The sequence below is a fragment of the Phyllostomus hastatus genome, unplaced genomic scaffold (genome assembly GCF_019186645.2).
Source record: "Phyllostomus hastatus isolate PE091 unplaced genomic scaffold, TTU_PhHast_1.1 phas_contig_210, whole genome shotgun sequence".
NCBI lineage: Eukaryota > Metazoa > Chordata > Mammalia > Chiroptera > Phyllostomidae > Phyllostomus > Phyllostomus hastatus.
The window spans coordinates 18,390,669-18,410,075 of NW_025333737.1; the positions used below are offsets into that span (position 1 = coordinate 18,390,669).

Genomic DNA, 19,407 nt, shown 5'->3' on the forward strand with positions numbered 1-19,407 from the left:
AGCTTCCCGGTTACAAGCCAAGGAGTTCTGGAAAGGGTGTGACCACTGTGGGCAGGAGGGAGCCGGTAATGAATAGATGAAACACCAAGTCAAGGCAAGACAAGCGCCAACCTGATCACCAGCTTCTCCTCCTCCCCAGCCTCGGAGGACAGTGGGAGGGAAGACGAGAAGAGCCAGGGAAGGGTCCAGGTAAGCCTAGCCGACACGGTCCAGAGGTGGGGGGGGGAGGGGACCGGGGACTCGGGGTGTAGGTGAAGTGCCCGCCGGGGCCAGGACTGGGATGCCACTCCTTGAAACACCTGGCACGGGGAGAGTATGTCCTTCCCGGCAAGCTGGACATGACCCCAGCCAAGGGCGCGGCTTCCCCGACGCCTCCCGGAGCCAGGCACCCCTTCACTGGTCCCTTTGTAGGGCCAGGAGAGGACCAGGGGCAGGGACCCAGCCTGCCAACCGGGACTTTTCCCCCACTGCGGGTCGCCAGCTGCAGGCAAGGTGGAAATGTGGAGGGTGACCGTGAAAGGTCCTTGTTCATCTTGTTCATGAAAGGTCCTGGTAAAGGCCAGGAGCCAGGCTACCTCGTCCGGGGCTATGAGAGGATCCAAAAAGAGCGAGCGAACGAGAGAGAGAGCAGGGAATACGCCCACTTTCCCCCCCTCCAGCGCTCCGGAGGCAAACCGGCCTCTGCTGCCCCTTTGGGGTCACTGAAGGGCTTCGGACCGGGGCTGGGGGTAGCACTCACCGATCCCACAGCCTGAGCCGCCGAGCGTGAGGTCCCCGTTGGGCCCGACTGGAAAGGCGGGCGGGTCGGGTGGGGCGGCGGGAAGAGCCCTTGGAGCGCAAGGAAGAGGAGGGGCAGGAGCGAACCCGGGAGAGAAAGCCGAGACTGCGGGCTCGCACCCGGCCGCAGCCGCTCTAAACTAAGTGGCGGGGGCTGGCCGGCTCCTCCCCGAGGGCGGTACCAGCGTACCCGGCGCGCGGCGCACGTGGTCGGCCTGGGATGCGGGGATCCCCAGTTGGGGGTTCCACCGGCACAAAATTTTGAGCGCCTGGGGTAAGATGGGAATGCAGGGGAGGCCCCTGGTATTCTGGTGGGAGAGGCGCGAAAAGCAGTGTTTCCTCGGCCATTTACTGGGCTGTGGAGTCTTTCGGTAGGGGCCGCCAAGGTGGAATCTCGCGCCCGGCTCTCTGACCCCATCCCTCTGATAGGCCTCGCCGTGAGGTCTGAGCAGTGGTACTGCGCGTGACGTGCCTTTTCCATTCCTTGCTCCTCTGATGGGCCGGCCCACGGCCACGACCCGGTTGGACCTGGGCTGAGCAGCCCCATGCTAGAGATGGCGTGGGGAGCCGGTGGGGCGTGGGAAACCAGCTACACCCTGGGTCGGACGCGCGCGGAATCCGCCGGCCCGGAAGCGCAGGCCACCCCGCGTTGGCCGGAAGCGCGTCTTGAGAGGCGGAAGCTGCTTGCTGCCGCGTTGCCCCGCGGGTCTCCGTCCGCCCGGTGGCCCGACAGCCTGGCTGCCCGACCAGTGTAGACCGCCCTCTGCCGAGGGGCGCAGAGACCAGCCAGTGCATGGAAGGTATAAGGTGCCGAGGCGGTGGTGGAAAAGGGTTCTTATTAAAAGGCCAGACGATCGATTTGTTACCGTGAAGTATATTGTTCCTTGGCCCAGACAGGTCATCCATGCATTCATTTGTTCAACGTACTTCTTGTTTGGTCAACAGATGTGTTTTTCGTGTGTGCCATTTTCCAGACGTTGATAGGTGGCAGAGAGGCGTTTTATACCCTTTGAAATTAACAACTAACACTAGTATGCGCTATACACTCCCCTCCCCCTTACCCCACCCCCCATTCGCATCCATTCTTCCTAGCTATACCTAACATGAAATTTGGCTCTCTGTAAATGTAAGCAGCAGCCTGGGGCTCAGGAGGTCACAGCGGGACTCAAATTGTTGCACTAGAGGCAGTAATTTCAGAGTCTCTGAACTGAAACCAAGGCCCCAACTCCAATGTGTTGGATACCTTCTCTGCCCCTGTCCCTCTTCCCATCTTTCAGGTTTCACTTAAAGGTCATTAGTTTATGAGTATTCAATTTTCATTACACAATCTTAATGACACACTGTGTTGTAATAGGAATTTCTTTGAGGCTGTGATTCCATTCTCAGAGTTTATATCCCAAATGCACTTTCTTTGTGTATCTGCCTTATATGTCCTGAAAATAGCTAAAACTTTTCAACCAATAATTTCATGCTATTAGTGTGACATTTTTATCCTAATGTGTTAGTGTGAGGCTTCTTCCCACAAGTCCTAGGTGCTACTCTAAAATCTAAGAGTAAGAGTAAAATTAAGTCAGGTACATATATATATGCCAATTCCACAAGAACACTGCTTTCCACAAATGTATTTCTTTGCTCTCATTTCCACAGGAAGAAAAAAATGTCTCAGAAGCAGATGAAGGAAGCTTTTGTCAGTAACCACAATGGAACCAGCGTGCTAGAAGTCACCCAGGGCTTGTGCTTGCCTGTGCTCTGTATCCTGTGCAGAGGGCTCCTGGTCATTCTCTCACAGCTCTCGCGTTCTTCACACACCTGGAGAGCTCGGTTCTTCATTGACTTCGTTTTCCTCATAGTTCCCCTGGTGACCACTCTGACCATTTTGTCTTCATTTATCTACCTCGAGCACCTCACTGTAATTATCTTTGGGGCAGGGCTATTCTACCAAATATACCACCGGAGAACTTGCTATGCCAGAATGCCTGTCCAGAAAATCCTTGAAAAGTTCTCAAAAATTAGTCTAGAATCAGAATACATTCCAGCCATCTCCTGTTTCCGTGTAATCAACAGCGCATTTACTGCTGTTGCCATTTTGGCTGTGGACTTCCCACTTTTTCCCAGAAGATTTGCCAAAGCTGAGCTCTATGGCACAGGAGCAATGGATTTTGGTGTAGGAGGCTTTGTTTTTGGGACTGCAATGGTTTGTCCAGAGATTAGGAAAAAATGTATGGAAGGGTCCAAATTTTATTCTTTTACAAAGTCATTGTACTCTGTTTGGCCATTGGTCTTTCTAGGAATGGGACGATTAATCATCATAAAATCCATAGGCTACCAGGAACATTTAACTGAGTATGGAGTTCACTGGAACTTTTTCTTTACCTTAATAGTTGTGAAATTGATAACATCACTGCTTTTGACTTTCTTTCCCCCAAATAAATCTTGGGTTGTAGCTGTCAGTATTGCTGTATTATACCAGTTAGCCCTCGACTTAACCCCACTGAAAAGGGTAATTTTGTATGGCACTGATGGCAGAGGCACAAGGGCTGGTTTCTTCAATGCCAACCGAGAAGGAATAATGTCTACCTTGGGGTACGTGGCAATACACATGGCTGGTGTACAAACAGGGTCATATGTGCTTAAAAAAAGATCACACATCAAAGACTGGATAAAAGTAGCATGTTGTATTCTACTGACAGCTGTTAGCCTCTTTGTATCTCTTTACATAGTTCAGGTAAATGTAGAAAAAGTATCTCGAAGAATGGCCAATTTAGCCTTTTGTATTTGGATAGTTGCTTCTAGCCTAATCCTTCTTAGTAGTTTATTACTGGGTGACATAATTTTGAGTTTTGCCAAATTTCTAATTCAAGGGGCTGTAGTACCATGTTCTTGGAAACTTATCCAGTCTCCAGCTACAAATAAAAAGCATTTAGAAGCTCTGGTCTCTGAAGCTGAAAGAAAGAAACCCAGTCTTTGTTTAATCACAGCTATAAACAGAAACCAGTTGATTTTTTTCTTGCTGTCAAATATAACAACTGGCCTAATCAACCTGTTGGTAGATACATTGCACAGCAGTACCTTGTGGGGCTTGTTTGTGCTCTGCCTCTATATGTTTACCAACTGTTTAATTATATACACTCTACACTTGCAAGATAAGACTATAAAATTTTGGTGATCAAAAGGCAGTGGATGTGTGTGTTTGAGCTATTAATGAGGGAGAAAATTAAATGTGAAGAAAGGGGGTTTTGGGCAATCCAGTGTTAACTAGATTTTATTAAACTGAGTTTCAATCCTCTATAATAATAGGCTTAATATCTTCATGTATCTCTGCACTATGTAAAACAAGCTAATAGAAAAGAAACAAAGTGTTGTGTCTTGTTAGAATGTTAAATTTCAGTATTTTAAAGGAATTGTAGTTGTGACACTGGAAGATTGGAGGGTGGAGAAAGGTTTTTTACTCTCTTACATCACCTTATACCATTCTATATTTTTTATTGTATGTATTTTATAACGTTTACATTAAAACTGTGAGTTGTGGAAATGTCAACAATTCTTTACTGCTCAATTTTAATCTTTTAAAAAAGCCTAAGTATGAGAAAGCAAGTGTTTAAAATCAAATACACATATACTATTAAAGTCAGAAAACAGTAAAATGCTTCAAAGAATAGACAGAATTATGTGATATAGTTAACATGGTTAACTTGGGACTAATTCATGTTTTTGCTTTTGTTTTTTAGCCTACTAAATACGAAAGCTCCTGGTATCTTGGAGCTTGCAATCTTGTGGGAGAAGCACATTAAACAACTTTTATAAATTGTGTTGTCATGAAATACAGGTTGTCAAATGGCAAGTCAAGAACTGAACTAGCAAAGTCAAGAATATTTTCCCCAGAGATGGTATTTATTTTGAGCCACAGCTGATGGGTAGGATGAATTGTTGTTTGTGTGTCCAAGGTGTGGGGGGCCAAGTGCTGGTAAGAGAAGGGGTAAATAACAGCAACTAGGAGTATGAATCCCTCAGCAAAGGTCCTGAGTTCGGAGAGCACCTCACACATGGTGGAAATTAAAGAAGGCATGAGCTCAGAAAAGGAGTAATGAGCTAGGGAGGCAGGCAGGGGCCAAATCAGGCATGCCTTATCTACCATGTTAAGGGGAAAAAGAACCAGTGAGAAAATCATCAAATACCTAGTCTAACAACAAAACTATAGCTATATAGGCCCTGGCCTGGTAGCTCAGTTGGTTGAAGCATTGTCCTGATACACCAAGGTTGTGGGTTCAATCCCTGGTCAGGGCACATACAAGAATCAACAGACGAATGCATAAATAAGTGAAACAACCAATTGATGTTTCTCTCCCCTCCCTCTATGCAAAATCAATAACAAAAAATTCTTTTAAAAACCATAGCTATAAGAAGTTTTAATGTCCTACAGAGCTTGAGTCTTTTAAAGACTTAAGAACTTTGAAGCTGCTGTTTGAAATCTAAGATTTAAAACATAAATTAAAATATTGATTGTAGGGAGAGAGAGAAACATTGATGTGTTGTTCCACTTACTAATGCATTCACTGATTCCTGCTGCCATGACCGGGGGTCAAACTGGCAACCTTGGGGTATCGGAGTGACGCTTGAACAACCGGAGCTGCCTGGCCAGAGCGAAACAAAAATTTCCCTTTCCAATTCTAATGTTCCTTGTATATTGTTTAAAAAAAAAGTGGGTGGAAAAAAAGCCAAACTATGCTGTACACCTGAAACTAATACAAAACAATACTAAATGTAAACTAATTGAAAAAATTAAAAAGAAAAACAAGAAAAAGATTAAAATCTGCCTTTCTGTAGTCCATTCTGTTTTCAAGTAAAAATCTGATTATTGCAGCGACAAGGAGATGTTCGAATTAATTTTATATTTGGTAAACAGTCTGGATTGTTCATAGGAAGAACCTCCTCTAACATTAAATTGTAGATTTGCTCTTAGTTTTAGTTGCCTCTAAATTAGTTCAAAATTAATTTTAGTCCCTGATTTGTTAGATGACTATTCTACTAATTTACTTGTTACATTGATGACGGCTAGTTTAGTATTTATGTGCCATTTTGTATCTGCTAACTACAACGTATTATATTTGGAGGGAATCTATTCATGAAAGGAATTTTCCCCTCAAATCAGTATACTGAATGGTTATATAGTTCTAAGAACAAAAATTAGATTTCATTTTCAATGAGAAGACTTTCGGGATTTAATAGAAGTATGTGAACGAAGCATGGCCAGGACAGGTGACTGACTGGCCTGCCCGCTGTGTCACAGTGCTCATCCGCCACCATTGTCTGTTTAGGGCCTTCCAAGGAGGGCTGCGAGGCCCTCCATGTTCTCAGCCCTCCTTTAAATAAAGGTAATTTAAAGTAGGTAATTTAAATAAAGGTAGTTTAAATTAGGTAATTGGGTGTCTTAATGAATATGTTGTCTACTGCTGCTTGTCAGTAACCGCTCCTTCATCCTTTTCTAGGTCATCAGTATCTTGGGAAGTGTATGTCTCACAGTTACACGTACTGAACCATAACTTAAAAGAACAAAGTGAATTATGTGTTTTCCACCTCCAATTATGATACTCATGTAAGAGAAAACTAATGAAATAGCGTTCATAACCAGAATTAGTAAAAAAAGATCCTTCTTGACTTGAACCTTCTTGACTTGATTCTGCCTTCAGAAGAGAGACAGAGACCATCCAACAAGGATTTATTGAGCTCCAGTGTGCCAGGTCCAGGTCGGTCCAGGGAAACAACAGAAAGTAAGACAAAGGTCCCACCTTCAAGGGGCTTACATTTTAACTTGTGGACATTATTTTCCCTTTAAAAAAATGTAAGTGGGGCCCTGGCTAGTGTGGCTCAGTGGACTGAATGCCTGCCTGTGAACTGAAGGGTTATTGGTGTGATTTCCAGTCAGAGCACATGCCAGAGCTGTGGGCCGGGTCTCCATTTGGGGGTATATAAGAGGCAACTGGTGTATCTCTGTCATATTGCTATTTCTCTCCTATTTTCTCCTTCCTTCCCCTCTAAGAATAAATAAAATCTTTAAGAAAAAATGTAAGTGGGAAAATGTGTCTATTTTTGATACACAACAATTTCCCACTGTTAACTCATGAAAAAGAAAACTCAATTTACAGATTTGGACAACCATGGTAATTTAAATAGCATTCTGTTAATATACTTTTTTAAATTTTATTTATTTATTTTCAGAGAAAGGAGAAGGGAAGGAGAAAGAGAGGGAGAGAAACAACACTGTGTGGTTGCTTCTGGTGCGCCCCCAACTGGGGACCTGGCCTGCAACCCAGGCATGTGACCTGACTGGGAATCGAATCAGTGACCCTTTGGTTTGCAGGCCAGTACTCAATCCACTGAGCTACACCAGCCAGGGCCTCTGTTGTTAATTTTACCATGTAAAGCAACATGGTTAATATAGTGACGATTATGATTAACTCAACTTTTTTTTTTAATGTATTATATTCTGTTGAGAAGGGCATTCACACATTTAGGGTTTTTTTAAAAAAAGATTTTATTTATTTATTTTTAGAAAGGGAAGGGAGGGAGATAGAGAGAGAGAGAAACATCAATGTGCAGTTGCTGGGGGTCATGGCCTGCAACCAGGCATGTACCCTGACTGGGAATCGAACCTGCGACATTTTGGTTCACAGCCCACGCTCAATCTACTGAGCTATGCCAGCCAGAGCTCTCAACTTTCTTTTCAAGTATCAATATTTGAGGACAGAAAAGGGAGAGGGAAAGAGAAGAAAAAAGAATACGTTTAATCTGGTCCAAGACCTTATCCTATGAGCTTCTGAAAGTGACTTTCATTTTACACAATTACAAACAGGCAATATCCACCTCATATACATGAATAAGTTTGTTTAGAAGATGACAACCAGTTTTATTTTTATTGTACATCAATGTTGTATAAATCATACAAAAACATACTTTGCTCCCTAGGAGTTTATGTATAGTCTATGAAGATAAATAATAAGGAATAAATCAATACTCTTCATTTCTTTTAAACCTAGGTAGCTTGGAAAATAGTCATATGTCATTTATACCTGATTTTTGTAGTTGGCTCTCACACATTGGGGACCTGCATAAGAAGAAAAATGGCATTTTGCGGATTATTTATCACATCTCTATCACTTCAAGTGTTCTTTATTAGGTAACTATTACAGTGTCCTCCACTGTGATTGCTTTCTCCTTCCTGACATTTCAAATCCTTCCACCTTGACCTTCACAATGCCAACATTGAAATTTAAAAATAAGCAACTGGCTTTTTTATATAGTAATGACTTATTTTGTCAGTTAGAGGTAAACTCTCTAAAGGCATGTATTTAGTCATGAAGTATCTGCTGCAGCGCTACTGCTTATAGCTGAAGATAGACAAACTGAAAATATCAATAAAAATGAGCCCTGACTGGTGTGGCTCAGTGGGCTGAGCATTGTCCTGTGAACCAAAGGGTCACTGCTCAATCCCCAGTCAGGGTACATCTCTGGGTTGTAGGCCAGGGCCCAGGTTGGGGGTGAGCAAGGTACAACTAATTGACGTTTCTCTTCCTCTCTTCCCGTCTCTAAAAATAAATAAAATCTTAAAATATTAAAAAATGAAAAAGAGTGCCTATTGTAAAACTAAGATAAATAAAACTTCTTGGAATTGTTTTGCAATGAAATAATTTTCTAAACATTTTCCCTCAATATTCATATTGGTAGCACCCAGGCTCTCTCCTTAACCTCTAAGTAGTCTGACAAATTATCCACCTTTTTAGTTTTATAAAAATATTTACTGAATACCTATAGTATGTGAAACATTGTCCAAAGATAGTAAGCATTGTGCTCAATAAGTATTTTTATGTCAGTAGACATAAAAAAAATATCAAATCAGGTATAGTAAACTCAGATGGAAAGAGATGGTTGTAGTTTCCTTATGTTTTATATTTGAATTTTAAAGCCTTTTATAAGTTAGATTTAAATCCCCATTTAAATATTCTGTTCTTTGCTAGTACTGGTATGTACTCAGTCACAAAAGCTATTAAAATTAGCACCTATATATTGAGCTTGCTACTTTCAATGTCCTTTATTAACCATAATCCAAAGAAAGTTTAAAAGGTAGCCTTGGCTGGGTCTCAAGTTGGTTAGAGCGTCGTCCCAATATGGCAAGGTTACGGCTTTCATTACAGGTCAGGGCACATACAAGAATCAACCAATGGGTGCACAAACAAGTGGAAGAACAAATTGATGTTTCTCTCTCTCAAATCAATAAATAAAAATCTTTAAAAGGTATAAAGTAGTCACATTAATCAAGTCTTCATAGGAGCACCTTTAGATCTTAAAAACCACAGTATTCTTTTTTTCCTTCAGAATGTTTTCACATAAACACAAGATCCTCTCAAAATGTCCAAATGTTGGCCATGTAGTCTAACTTGTCAGAAGCTGCATGCACGTCCTAGATGCTCACTGGATTTAAGCTAACAACCACACTGTTTTGCTCTACCAACATGGCCACAAGACACAAATACTTACTGGATAATCACACTTTGGGACTTAACAATGGTTCTTCCATCCTAACAGTAACCACACCATCTTTAGTCAACATGGCTAAGGATGCACTATCACTGAATCTCTAAGACTATATGTAATGACCAAAATATTTTTAATTAAAAATTTTTTTAGAGAGGTATGGGGAGAGGGCCAGAGAAGGAGATAGAGAGAGGGAGAGAAGAAACATTGACCTACCATTGGTTGTTTCCTACATGTGCCCTGATCAGAGGTTGAACCTGCAACCCTGGCGCATAGGGACGACGCTCCCACCAACTTAGCGACCTGGCCTGGGCAACCAAAGTATTTTTCAAAGGTCATTATCTCAGCTCTAGCCTAATCTCCCAGGAAACACAGATTTGTTATCAGGATTAGGTAGTTTAAGAGCAGTAAATGGATTTATCCTTAAAATCGGCATACTTTCCCTAGGCAAAATACTTCCTGACAATTATTCTGGCTTTACAACAGGCTTTCAAAGCCTTCAAGGTAGGAACTGAGTACATGGTGGCACGCATGTATAAGTGAATCATCTTTAGACCAGCTCCGCTTCTTAGGAGAGGGTGAGAGGGAAGGGCCTTTGGCCAGTATCAGTACTTTGCCCAAGGGAACTAGTGTCCTATCTGAGTCCCTAAGTTAACATTAACCCGGCCCAAGAAGTTTTGCTGGTTAGGGCCTATACACAAGCCGCTCTACACAAAGTCTTGCCTCTAAGTGTAACAACAACACCAACAACAAAACTGTCAGCACTTGAGAATTGCCTCCTTGGCGGTATCTCAACGCAGTCTCAGTCTGGGAAGCAGTGGTGCGGCTGGCTCCTGGTTAGAGTGTCTGGGAAAGCGACGTCCAGTACCAGGAAACCAAGTCCAGAGTTTGTTTCTTACCCCGTAGATGCCCGTCTCCCTTTCCCTTATTCCAGCCTTTGGCTGTCACTGACTTCCAAAGCCTCAGCTCCTTCCCACTTACCCAGGTCCTCACTGGGCCTCAACCCTCTGTTGGGCCCTGACTCAGCTCGGCTTGGTTTCCCTTCGCCTCTCGGCCCTCGGGAGAGCGATTTCCAGGCCCGCGCGTTAGGGGCCTGAGGTTTAGGTCTACTCAGTCATTCTCAGCAGTCCTGTTTTTAATTTATTCGAGTAGCTAGACTCCGGGTAGGGTGCCGATCACCTGGTTCCAGGGGACGTGAGGGGAACCCGGGGAACCCCACCCCCGCCGCTACGGTTTTGAAAGCGACCTGGCAGGGGCGTTCTACAGTCTCGCGAGAGGAGGCGGAGCCCCGCCCGACGTTCTCCGCCCCTCCCTGCCCCACCCTCCCCAAGTCCACCGCCCTCCCTCCCCCACTCCCCGTGGCGCGAGCGGCTGATCCCGGAGAGGAAACGGCATTCGGCGCCGCTCTCCCGCCCAGGCCGGTCCTGACGCGGGCCTCGTCAGCCGGTAACGGGGAGCAAAGGTGGGGGTCAGGGAGGCGACCACGAAAACGGAGGTTAGAGCCGAGAGGTCTCCTTGAGAACGGTGAGGAAAGGGTCTGAGCCTCCCCACTTGGCCTCCGCAGAGCCGAGGCGGGGTCGACCCCTCCCAGGGGCGGGGTCGCGCTGAGCAACTGCAGCCCAGGGGACTGACTGGGCGGGGCGCTCTAAGAAAGGGGGAGAAAGGGGTCAGCTGTGGGGTCCCCGGCGGCGGGAAGCGGGCAGTGGGTTGTGGAGCTGTGGCCTGGGGTGAGGTCCTGGAGCTGAGACTCCAGTGACGGGCTGGGGAAGCCCCGGGGCCACCGAGTCCCTTCCGCCTCTCCTCTGGACCCTGAGTGGACACCGGCCGCGGAGGGGGGTGGGGAGGGAAAGCGGCGCGAGGGGGCGGGTCCCGTCACCGCTCGGCGCTGATTGGCTGAGCGTGTGTGGAATCGGGTGATGGGAAACGCAGCTCGACTCTTGGGTCCCCTCCTGCTTCTCTCCCTCCCCCCCGTGGCGAATGTGCTGCGCGGCAGCGGGTGCTGAAGCTCGCGGCGTTTGGCTGTTGCAGGCAGGAGTTGGGAGGAGGCGGCAGCAGCAGGAGCAGCAGCGTCGGCAGCAGCGGCAGCAGCAGCTGGGAGGAGGTGGTGACGGTGGCAACGGCAGCGTCGGGGACGATGGCGCGACTGGTGGCAGTGTGCAGGGACGGGGAAGAGGAGTTCCCCTTCGAGAGGAGGCAGATTCCTCTCTTCATAGACGACACCCTCACGGTGAGCGGGCCGGGCTCGCCGCTCCCCTGGCAGCTGTTTCCCTCCTCCCCCTCCCCCAGGCCGAGCGCTGCGCACTGGAGAAAGAGTGTGTTGCAACTCCTAGGCGAGGCCTTTTCTCCGGCAGGCCCCACAAACTCGCCTTTGCAGTGGGTCGCTCGGTAACCTCTGCAGGGCCCCTGGTGCTCCGTGCGGACTTTGAGCCCCTCTCCCTAAGCTATCCTTCCTTTTTGAACCGTTTTTCCTTTCCCTTTTCCCTTTAGGGGACGCTGCTTTTGCCAAAGCACGCGCTTCGGAGAGGGTTGAAGGATCTTGGGTGTTTAGGGCCTATGCCTTACAGAAACCACCTACCCTCGGGGAGCCTTAATTATCTGGAAGTGTCGCAGCTACACTGCTATCAGTATATTGTCCATCTTAATACTACAGCTCTCACTACAGCTCCCACTACATTATTGAGGGCACAGTGACATGCTCTTGCACAGTTAAAATTCCACTAAAATGATTTGATTTCGTTGTAAATAGTCTCGAATTGTCTAGTACATTAAAACTCATAGGAATGATTTTACTGCTAGGCCATGACTCTTCAGAATGGGCTTTCTTGGCATTAGTTGTTCTTTAGTTCACTGGTAGACATTTGTTTTTAAGGAAGCAAAATTATTGAATGTTAAGAGCATTGTAAAAAACTGATTGTTCATCTTGAATGTCAAAACCCAATTCTTGGTAGTTTTCCTTATTAGATTTGATGGTGGTACAGCATTACGACCCTCTGCTCTGTACTGCTGTAGTATTTCCTTTAAAAGGAAATGGCAGAAATTTGAATCGAATCTGAACAGGAAATGAGTGCAGTTGTTGCCACTATTTCCTAAGAAATGAAATGAACCTATTCATAATATCTTTTGAAATCTGTTTTGATGGTGCTGAAGTCTATTTGCCTATTTTGAAAAGGTGTAACTAAGTCTCTTCATTTTCTCCTTTTTGGTTTTCTTAAGGTAGCTGATCTGTTTTGTTCCTGATTTTTTTTTTTTGCAAATATCTACTTTTTTCCAAATTTTACATAAAATGCAAGTCATTGTAGAGATGCCAGTCTGTGCCTTTCTGTCTACCAGTCTCAATTAAGACTTGATTGAGCTGCAGTACTTTTAAAAGGATTGGAAGATCTATTGAATGACTTAATTTGTTAGAACTTTTTAAGTGAAAGCATCTGTAATAACTTAAGATAATTTTTTTACCCTTGGAAAAAGGTAGAATGATTTGGCCTCTTATAAATAAGGTAAAGAGAATTTGTGTTGAAGCATTAGAAGATACTCGTATGCCTTGGTTATGATATTTGCATTTTTTGTATTAAAAGTATATTGGACTTGTGTTTTAAGCAGTTAAAAAAATTAGCACTCTGATCGAATTAAATGCTGCATTTCTCAATTTGAAAACACCTTATATGAGTTCATCTGTCCACATTTTCCTTCTTCTCTGAACCCCCTCCAACACACTTTTTTGGAGCATATATCAACCTTTTATGTTTATTGTTGCAGAATGCCTTTGAAGTTTTTTTTTTTTTTAATCCTTTGGGTTTGGACATAAGTTTACTATTGAATGTATAATATCAAAGCATAGAGGAAATTCACATAAATTTGAGTACTTATAAAATTTTAATAGACACTAACTTCTCTCCTCATGACCACACAGCCACCTTTAATGCAGCATGGATATATCTGTTACATAGTACATTAAAATAGCCAACTTCCGGGGTGTTTTTATACTCTACTCTGTGTACAATGATACTAGTTTCCAAAATTTTCTATAGAAAAAGATGTGGTCTTGCACTGTGATGTATTATTGTACTTATCTCTCCAGAGAAGTTGGGATTGAACTGAACTTGGTGTTTTGCTTTTGCTTTGAGTTTTGCTTTTATTGCACTGTGGGTTTCTGACCAAGGCAAATAATATTTAGGCTTACTTAATTTAAATATCTTAAAATAGCATTTCATTTAGGAAAATCAGTTTTTCTTTGCTTTGGAAGGGTTTGAATGCATAGGGAATGAGTAGGACTATTTATTGTTTTGTCTTGGAACTTCTGCACATCATTGAATGCTGGTTAGTGAAAATTCTTGTCAACAATGTATTATATTTAGGGAAACAAGTTTCTTTCAGAACCATTCTACCAAATACTACTTAAAGGAAGAATGCAAAGCAAGCACTTGTTGGAGAAGAGCGAAGGAAAAACAGAGGTTTTGCTCTGCCCTGGTCCATTGGTAGTTTGTCAGCAATGTATCCCTAAAGTTAACATTTGGTTTGGACTTTGTTCCTAGGGTCCATAGGTAAGGCATGGAGAAAACATTGTTATCTGTATTTCCAGGAGTGTTAGAATCTTGTTAGCTCCTAGGTGTTAAGTCTAGTGATATTTAGTCAGTTACAAATGTTTATTGTTTTAGTAAGAGAAGCTGAAACCTCTAGCCTTAAACTGGCTATTTTATGTTTGTGGGTGTTTTTTGTTTTTGTTTTTGTTTTTCTTTTTGATTCTTTTTTTTTCCCGTTAAGACTGGTTATTTTAAATTGTATTTGTAAAACACAATTAAGAAGCTTGTATGTGTGGAAGTAGCCTCCTCCTTTATATGATATGTTGTGTCCACATTTAAAAGACTTGTGGTAGTTTGGTGGGTTTGAGTACTTGAGTACAATGCTTATGTAGGTGTATTTGAAAAAACCCTAAATAAGTAAACTGGAGGAATATTTAGGAAAGTGGCATGCTGTGTGGCCAAATGCTTTTCTGTGTTAATAGAATTATAAAGTAGCAGGTAGGTGAAAACAGATTCTAGTTCGGAGATATCTTTAATGACAATTTTAGGTTCTTTAAAAAAATAATACAGTGAAAAAAATATTATTTGTATGATTATCTTGAAAAATAACCACACGACAAAGAAAACAAATTATTTTTAATCAGAGATAACTAAGGATATAGTAGCAGCATTTGATGTAATTCCAGTCATAGATACACACAGAGATCCACGGTTGAGATCTATTCTCAACACTTTGTATCTTGCTTTTTTTTTTTCACTAAATGTAACATTGAGAACATTTTTCTCTTGTTAAACAGCTTTAATGGCCATGTAATATTTTGTTGTCAGATGCCATAATTTAATCATTCCTTGTTGGACATAGGGATAGCTCTAGTTTTTTCTGTAAATAATATAAGAATATAAATAATGCATAAACATTTGTATTATTTTTCTCGGGCTTTTGTAAGTACAATTATTGAATCAAAGGATAAGAACCTTTTTAAACATTCTGAACACATAGTGTCAAATTGCTGCAATACTCGTGGAATGCAGATTATCCTTCTAATTCAGACCAACCTGAATGAGCTAGAAACTCTTGTGAGCATTTTTAACTGAGACTTTAAAAAGATGATAATAGTAGCATGTCCACTTGGGGATTAGGTGTTTAGCATTTGTTAAAAGTTTAGTGTTTTCTTTCAGCTCTTGATTGTAAAATTTACTAAAGGTGATGTTACAAATAGCTGTGAGGACAAAGAAGTGAAAACTAAAGTAACAATGATTTTTAATAAATACAAACGATATTGTTGTTTACAGCTTATGAGAGTGCTCTAAAAAAACCAGATTATCTGTGGTCAGGAGAAACCAGGACAGATACTTAAGAGTGAAAGTGAGTAATGCATTCAATTAAAGTTTATAAAGCAATAATTGCAGGACAGTGACTTGTTCCAGGTATTTTTGGCTAGGTGAGGATAGGCAGCCTCATCATGAAGCCTGACACTAAGGGATCCTCTGGGAAACCATCCCTGAAATACCGTACATGACTGTTTTTTGTACATGAAGGTTAAGTCAAGGAAGTGGTTTTAAAGAATGGAGAAAAAAGTAGAATACCTATTCTCTTTGTTTCCCTTTACTTTCTTTTTCTTATTGTCATCTCTCGGTGTTGAGCATATAGTGATTGGCCAGCAAACTGCAAGGTAAAAAAAATCTATTGTCCTAAATGTTTGAAAAGCAAGGGCAGAGTATCTATTGTGAATGCAGAGTAAGTACAAGAGAAAATTTAGTATTATCCATGCCAGTGAAAACTGAGGAAAGACACAGAAACAGACCTGATTTTGACATCTATCAGTACTAGTTAGGTGAAAATGAAATCTGAAATGAGGGTTTTCTTTTTTAAAATTTTAACCCTTGTTGATTATTTAAAAAGGATTCCTAAAGCAGGTATTATTTACTATGTTATGTGTGTTGTGTACACATTTAAATATATTTTGTATTTTATTGAATGACTAATCACTGAAATCCTTAAGATGAATGAGACGCTGCAACCAGCTGCCCTCTTGGGCTCTTGGGTTTAGGTGGTATTCCTTCATGTAATCCATGCCTGAATCTGTGGTATACAATTTTTAGGTTCCTCATATGACCAGACCCAGTGGTGTTCCATTGGTTAGCCTTGGCGCTCCCGTTATACTTCCTCTTCTGCTTGACGGGGTATCTCCACTTGCTGCAGGTGGACTTCTGAAGGTGGTAGGCCTTCAAGCCACAGTGGTGGCACAGCATGTTTGGTGCTTGCTGAACGATGATGTCCACATCCCCTTTGACATCTCTCTTTGGCCACTGCCAAAACCAAAGAGCGAAAATATAAATACATATTTTAAAGGTCAACTAGCAGGTCTCGATGTGATAGGTGTGTTTTTTGACTTCGGCTTTAATTATTAAAAAAGTGAAACATAGTTGTTCACTTCTACAGAGTCAGAATTTAGGATTACCCCTAAATCAGGTTTTACCAGAATTACTGTGTGTGTGTGTGTGTGTGTGTGTGTGTGTGTTTTAATTTGAGTTAAATACGGTAATCACCATGGGCAGTATGGATCATTAGATACATCATAGATGCCCATTTATTTCAGTCATCCTCACCAGTTCATTTAGACCTACGTTATTAAGATGGACTAGTGGCCAGTTTTACTTTGTACTGCTGGTAAAGTTTAGACATGAAAATACTTAGAACAATGCCTTGTATATATGAAGCCTTGTATATATGTGCCTTGTATATATGAAGCTACATTAAGTATCTTTATTATTATCATCACTCTTTGAAAATATTTATAAGAAGCCTATGAGAGGGAAAACTACAGAGAAGTTGATAAACTTGAAGGTTGGACAGTTGATTTTAAATTGAGATTTGAACGTATAGCTTGTATGTATGGAAGAAGAGACTTCCAGAACAGTAAAATCTATTGAGATGAAAGCATATGTTTCAATATGGTGTAATGTATATAGAATTGGGAGCAAGGAACACTTAACTTTCCCCCCTGGATAGTGAGTATTGTAGTATATGTGCATTGTATTAAGTTTCAGAAAGATGTAAACACATAAAAAAAATCATCTACCTTCTCACTGCCTAGAGATAGTCACATTTGATATATTACTTACTTGCCTTTTTCTGTAAGAAAGTATACACACACAAACATTTGGATCATAGATCCAGCGTTCTAGTTCTTTGAAATTACAGCCAAGTCCTCTGAATTATCTGCATCATTTTCTATCCTTAGCATCAGCTTTGTGTCTCTACTTCACATATCCAGTATTTCCACCTTATCAAATCAAGAAAAGATATTATGTGTATTGCTTACACTTGTCTCAGTTGTTCAGTCCTCAGTTTATTGTTAGAACAAGCAATTTTTAAGGCTCTTTTCTAATGTGGAGGGAAAAGAGTGGTCAGCTCCATTAAAGAATCAGATCTTTGTGGTGTTGGTTGCTGAAGGAAGGAATCTTTTTAAGATCACATTCAAGTGGGTTTTTTACTGTTTTGTTTTTGCCTCAAATGGGTCTCTTTAAACCTGAAAGTACTCTTTGGGTCTGTAGGAGTTTGTGGACCTTGTTATCAGGAAGTAGAAGTTTGTTCTAGCACAGTGTGTTTGATACCTTTAACAGTGTGTTAAGATACAAATGTGTTACTTTATTTCATTGTTTTAAAGGGAAACTTTTTTCTTATTTTTAACATCTCTGAAGTTGGGTTGCGGCTTTCATTTGGTGATATCCTAGTTATAATAGGTCTTTTCTAGTGGTGCATAACTATGGTACTTCTTAATATCAGTGCTGTGAAATGTGTTAATTACTAGTTCCCCATTATCTGACATCCTGAAACATCCTTAAGCTTTTTTATATTTCTCGTCCTCTGGTAGTGAATTTTGGTAATTGAATAAATATCTCAGTGTATCTTTTTAGTTTATAATTAGAACAGACATCTACTATGTGCCAAAGTACTGATCTGAGTACTTCTCATTTATATGTGATGTGTATCATATATAGGGTCATTTGCAACTTTAACATAGACTGTATTCCATAGTTAGGAGGAACAATTTAAAATGTTAGGGTATTTAACGTAAAGTATCAGGTTATTTTGTTTAGTAAATGCTACTATTGGCCACTACAACAAATACTTTTAAATATCATTTAATCCTTACAACCTACTATGTGAGAGATACTAAAAATTATTATGTAATCTCATTTTATAAATGAAGAAGCTGAGAATCAACTGACAGATTATAAGTGACAGAGCTGGGGCTTGAACTCATGTCTGCCTACCTTCAGTGTTCTTGCCCCTAATGCCTATACTGCTTCTGGCTTTAGAAAACTCGTGTGGCTTGGATTTTTTTTTTTTTTAACTTTTTTTGGCAAGTGGGAGAATCTGGATTTGGGGGTCTATTTCTGTCCTAAGTATTTGTAACATAGTCTGTAGCATGTGTTCAAATAAGATAAAATAATTGATTTTTATTCTTTTGCATATTAAGATGGTGATGGAATTTCCTGACAATGTGTTAAATCTTGATGGGCATCAAAATAATAGTACACAACTGAAGCAGTTCATTCAGGTAATAGTTTTAAAACTCGGTATTTTAAATTGTGTGTGTTTGTGTGTGTGTAGTTTAAAGGGTCATTTAAAATTTTAGCCATAAGTATTAATTTTGTTTTGCCTAGGGCTCTCTAGGTCTTAAGATTACACTGAAGTTGCTTTATTTTATTGTTGCACCTGTGAATATATTTATGTACCTGTTATGTGAAAGAGATTTGGTTGTGACGTGTTGTCATTTTACATGTCTATAAGACTTTTAATTTCACCAAGTCATCTTTCCTATTTTGTTTTAAGATTTTATTTATTTATTTTTAGAGAGGGGAAGGGGGAGAGAGAGGGAGAGAAACGTCAATGTATGGTTTCCTCTTGCTCCCCCTACTGGGGACCTGGCCCGCAACCCAGGCATGTGCCCTGACTGGGAATCCAACCAGCCACCCTTTGGTTCACAGACTGGCCCTTAATCCACTGAGCCACACCAGCCAGGGTTCTTTACTATTTTTTAAAGATAAGGTATACAACTTTTCATTAAGAATTTGTTGGTTTTCTTCTGTAGTAATTGTTTTATTCAAGTAAAAAAAAACTAATCTTGCATTGTGACCTTTCTCATTTTTGTGTATGGTACTTTATAATATACTATATATAATTAAGATAATGGAGGATAAATTTTTATTTCAGAATTTTGTTTTTACTTTTGGAGAAAACTGTCAACGGATGGTTAATAAATGTGAGAAAAATCTATTTTGGGTGTTACCTGTTTTTAGTAAAGCTGGGGGCATTACTTGTAGTGTAACTGTAACTCTATCCAGGTAGAAGTTATTTACTAGTGTTTTGCCCATATCTCTACAGCTGTGGTTCTCAGTCATTTTTCTGCCTTGTCATAACCAACAGATAGCATACACATGCACCAGCATATTAGTTATTCATTGCAGGCTTCTCCTACATAGGTAAGATAGGCATTGTTACTGCCTGCTAATCCATAGCACACCTGTCCATATCTCCAGGTTGAGAATTTGCTGCTCTACCTGATCACCATCC

At 41.5% G+C, this 19,407-nt stretch overlaps 3 protein-coding genes across 9 annotated transcripts in view; 2 read left to right on the forward strand and 1 right to left on the reverse strand.

Annotated features, from left to right (window-relative positions):
* Positions 1-889, reverse strand: part of MYO19 (myosin XIX) — a 32,251-nt gene extending 31,362 nt beyond the window's left edge. Inside the window, exon 1 of the mRNA XM_045837520.1 lies at positions 740-889. The gene's annotated coding sequence lies outside the window, so the exon portion shown is untranslated. The remainder of the gene's footprint in view (positions 1-739) is intronic.
* On the forward strand, positions 62-4,315 carry PIGW (phosphatidylinositol glycan anchor biosynthesis class W). 3 transcript variants are annotated; one of them, XM_045837523.1, is made up of 2 exons: positions 62-189; positions 2,425-4,315. In XM_045837523.1, exon 2 carries the CDS (start codon positions 2,435-2,437, stop codon positions 3,941-3,943), a length of 1,509 nt encoding a protein of 502 aa, XP_045693479.1. In that variant the 5' UTR covers positions 62-189; positions 2,425-2,434; the 3' UTR covers positions 3,944-4,315. The 3 variants fall into 3 exon arrangements, with proteins under 3 accessions (XP_045693479.1, XP_045693477.1, XP_045693478.1); XM_045837521.1 differs by lacking the exon at positions 62-189 and adding an exon at positions 906-1,051; XM_045837522.1 differs by lacking the exon at positions 62-189 and adding an exon at positions 1,093-1,577.
* Positions 4,316-10,645: 6,330 nt separating this feature from the next.
* The window catches only part of GGNBP2 (gametogenetin binding protein 2), a 36,802-nt gene continuing 28,040 nt past the window's right edge, over positions 10,646-19,407 (forward strand). For 3 of the 5 annotated variants that reach the window (XM_045837173.1, XM_045837177.1, XM_045837176.1), the window contains exons 1-3: positions 10,646-10,830; positions 11,335-11,533; positions 18,311-18,391. In XM_045837173.1, coding sequence (XP_045693129.1) covers positions 11,441-11,533; positions 18,311-18,391 — 174 coding nt within the window. In that variant the 5' untranslated portion in view covers positions 10,646-10,830; positions 11,335-11,440. Of the gene's footprint in view, positions 10,831-10,953; positions 10,973-11,334; positions 11,534-18,310; positions 18,392-19,407 lie in introns of those variants that run through there. The other 2 variants (XM_045837174.1, XM_045837175.1) reach the window with 2 other exon arrangements.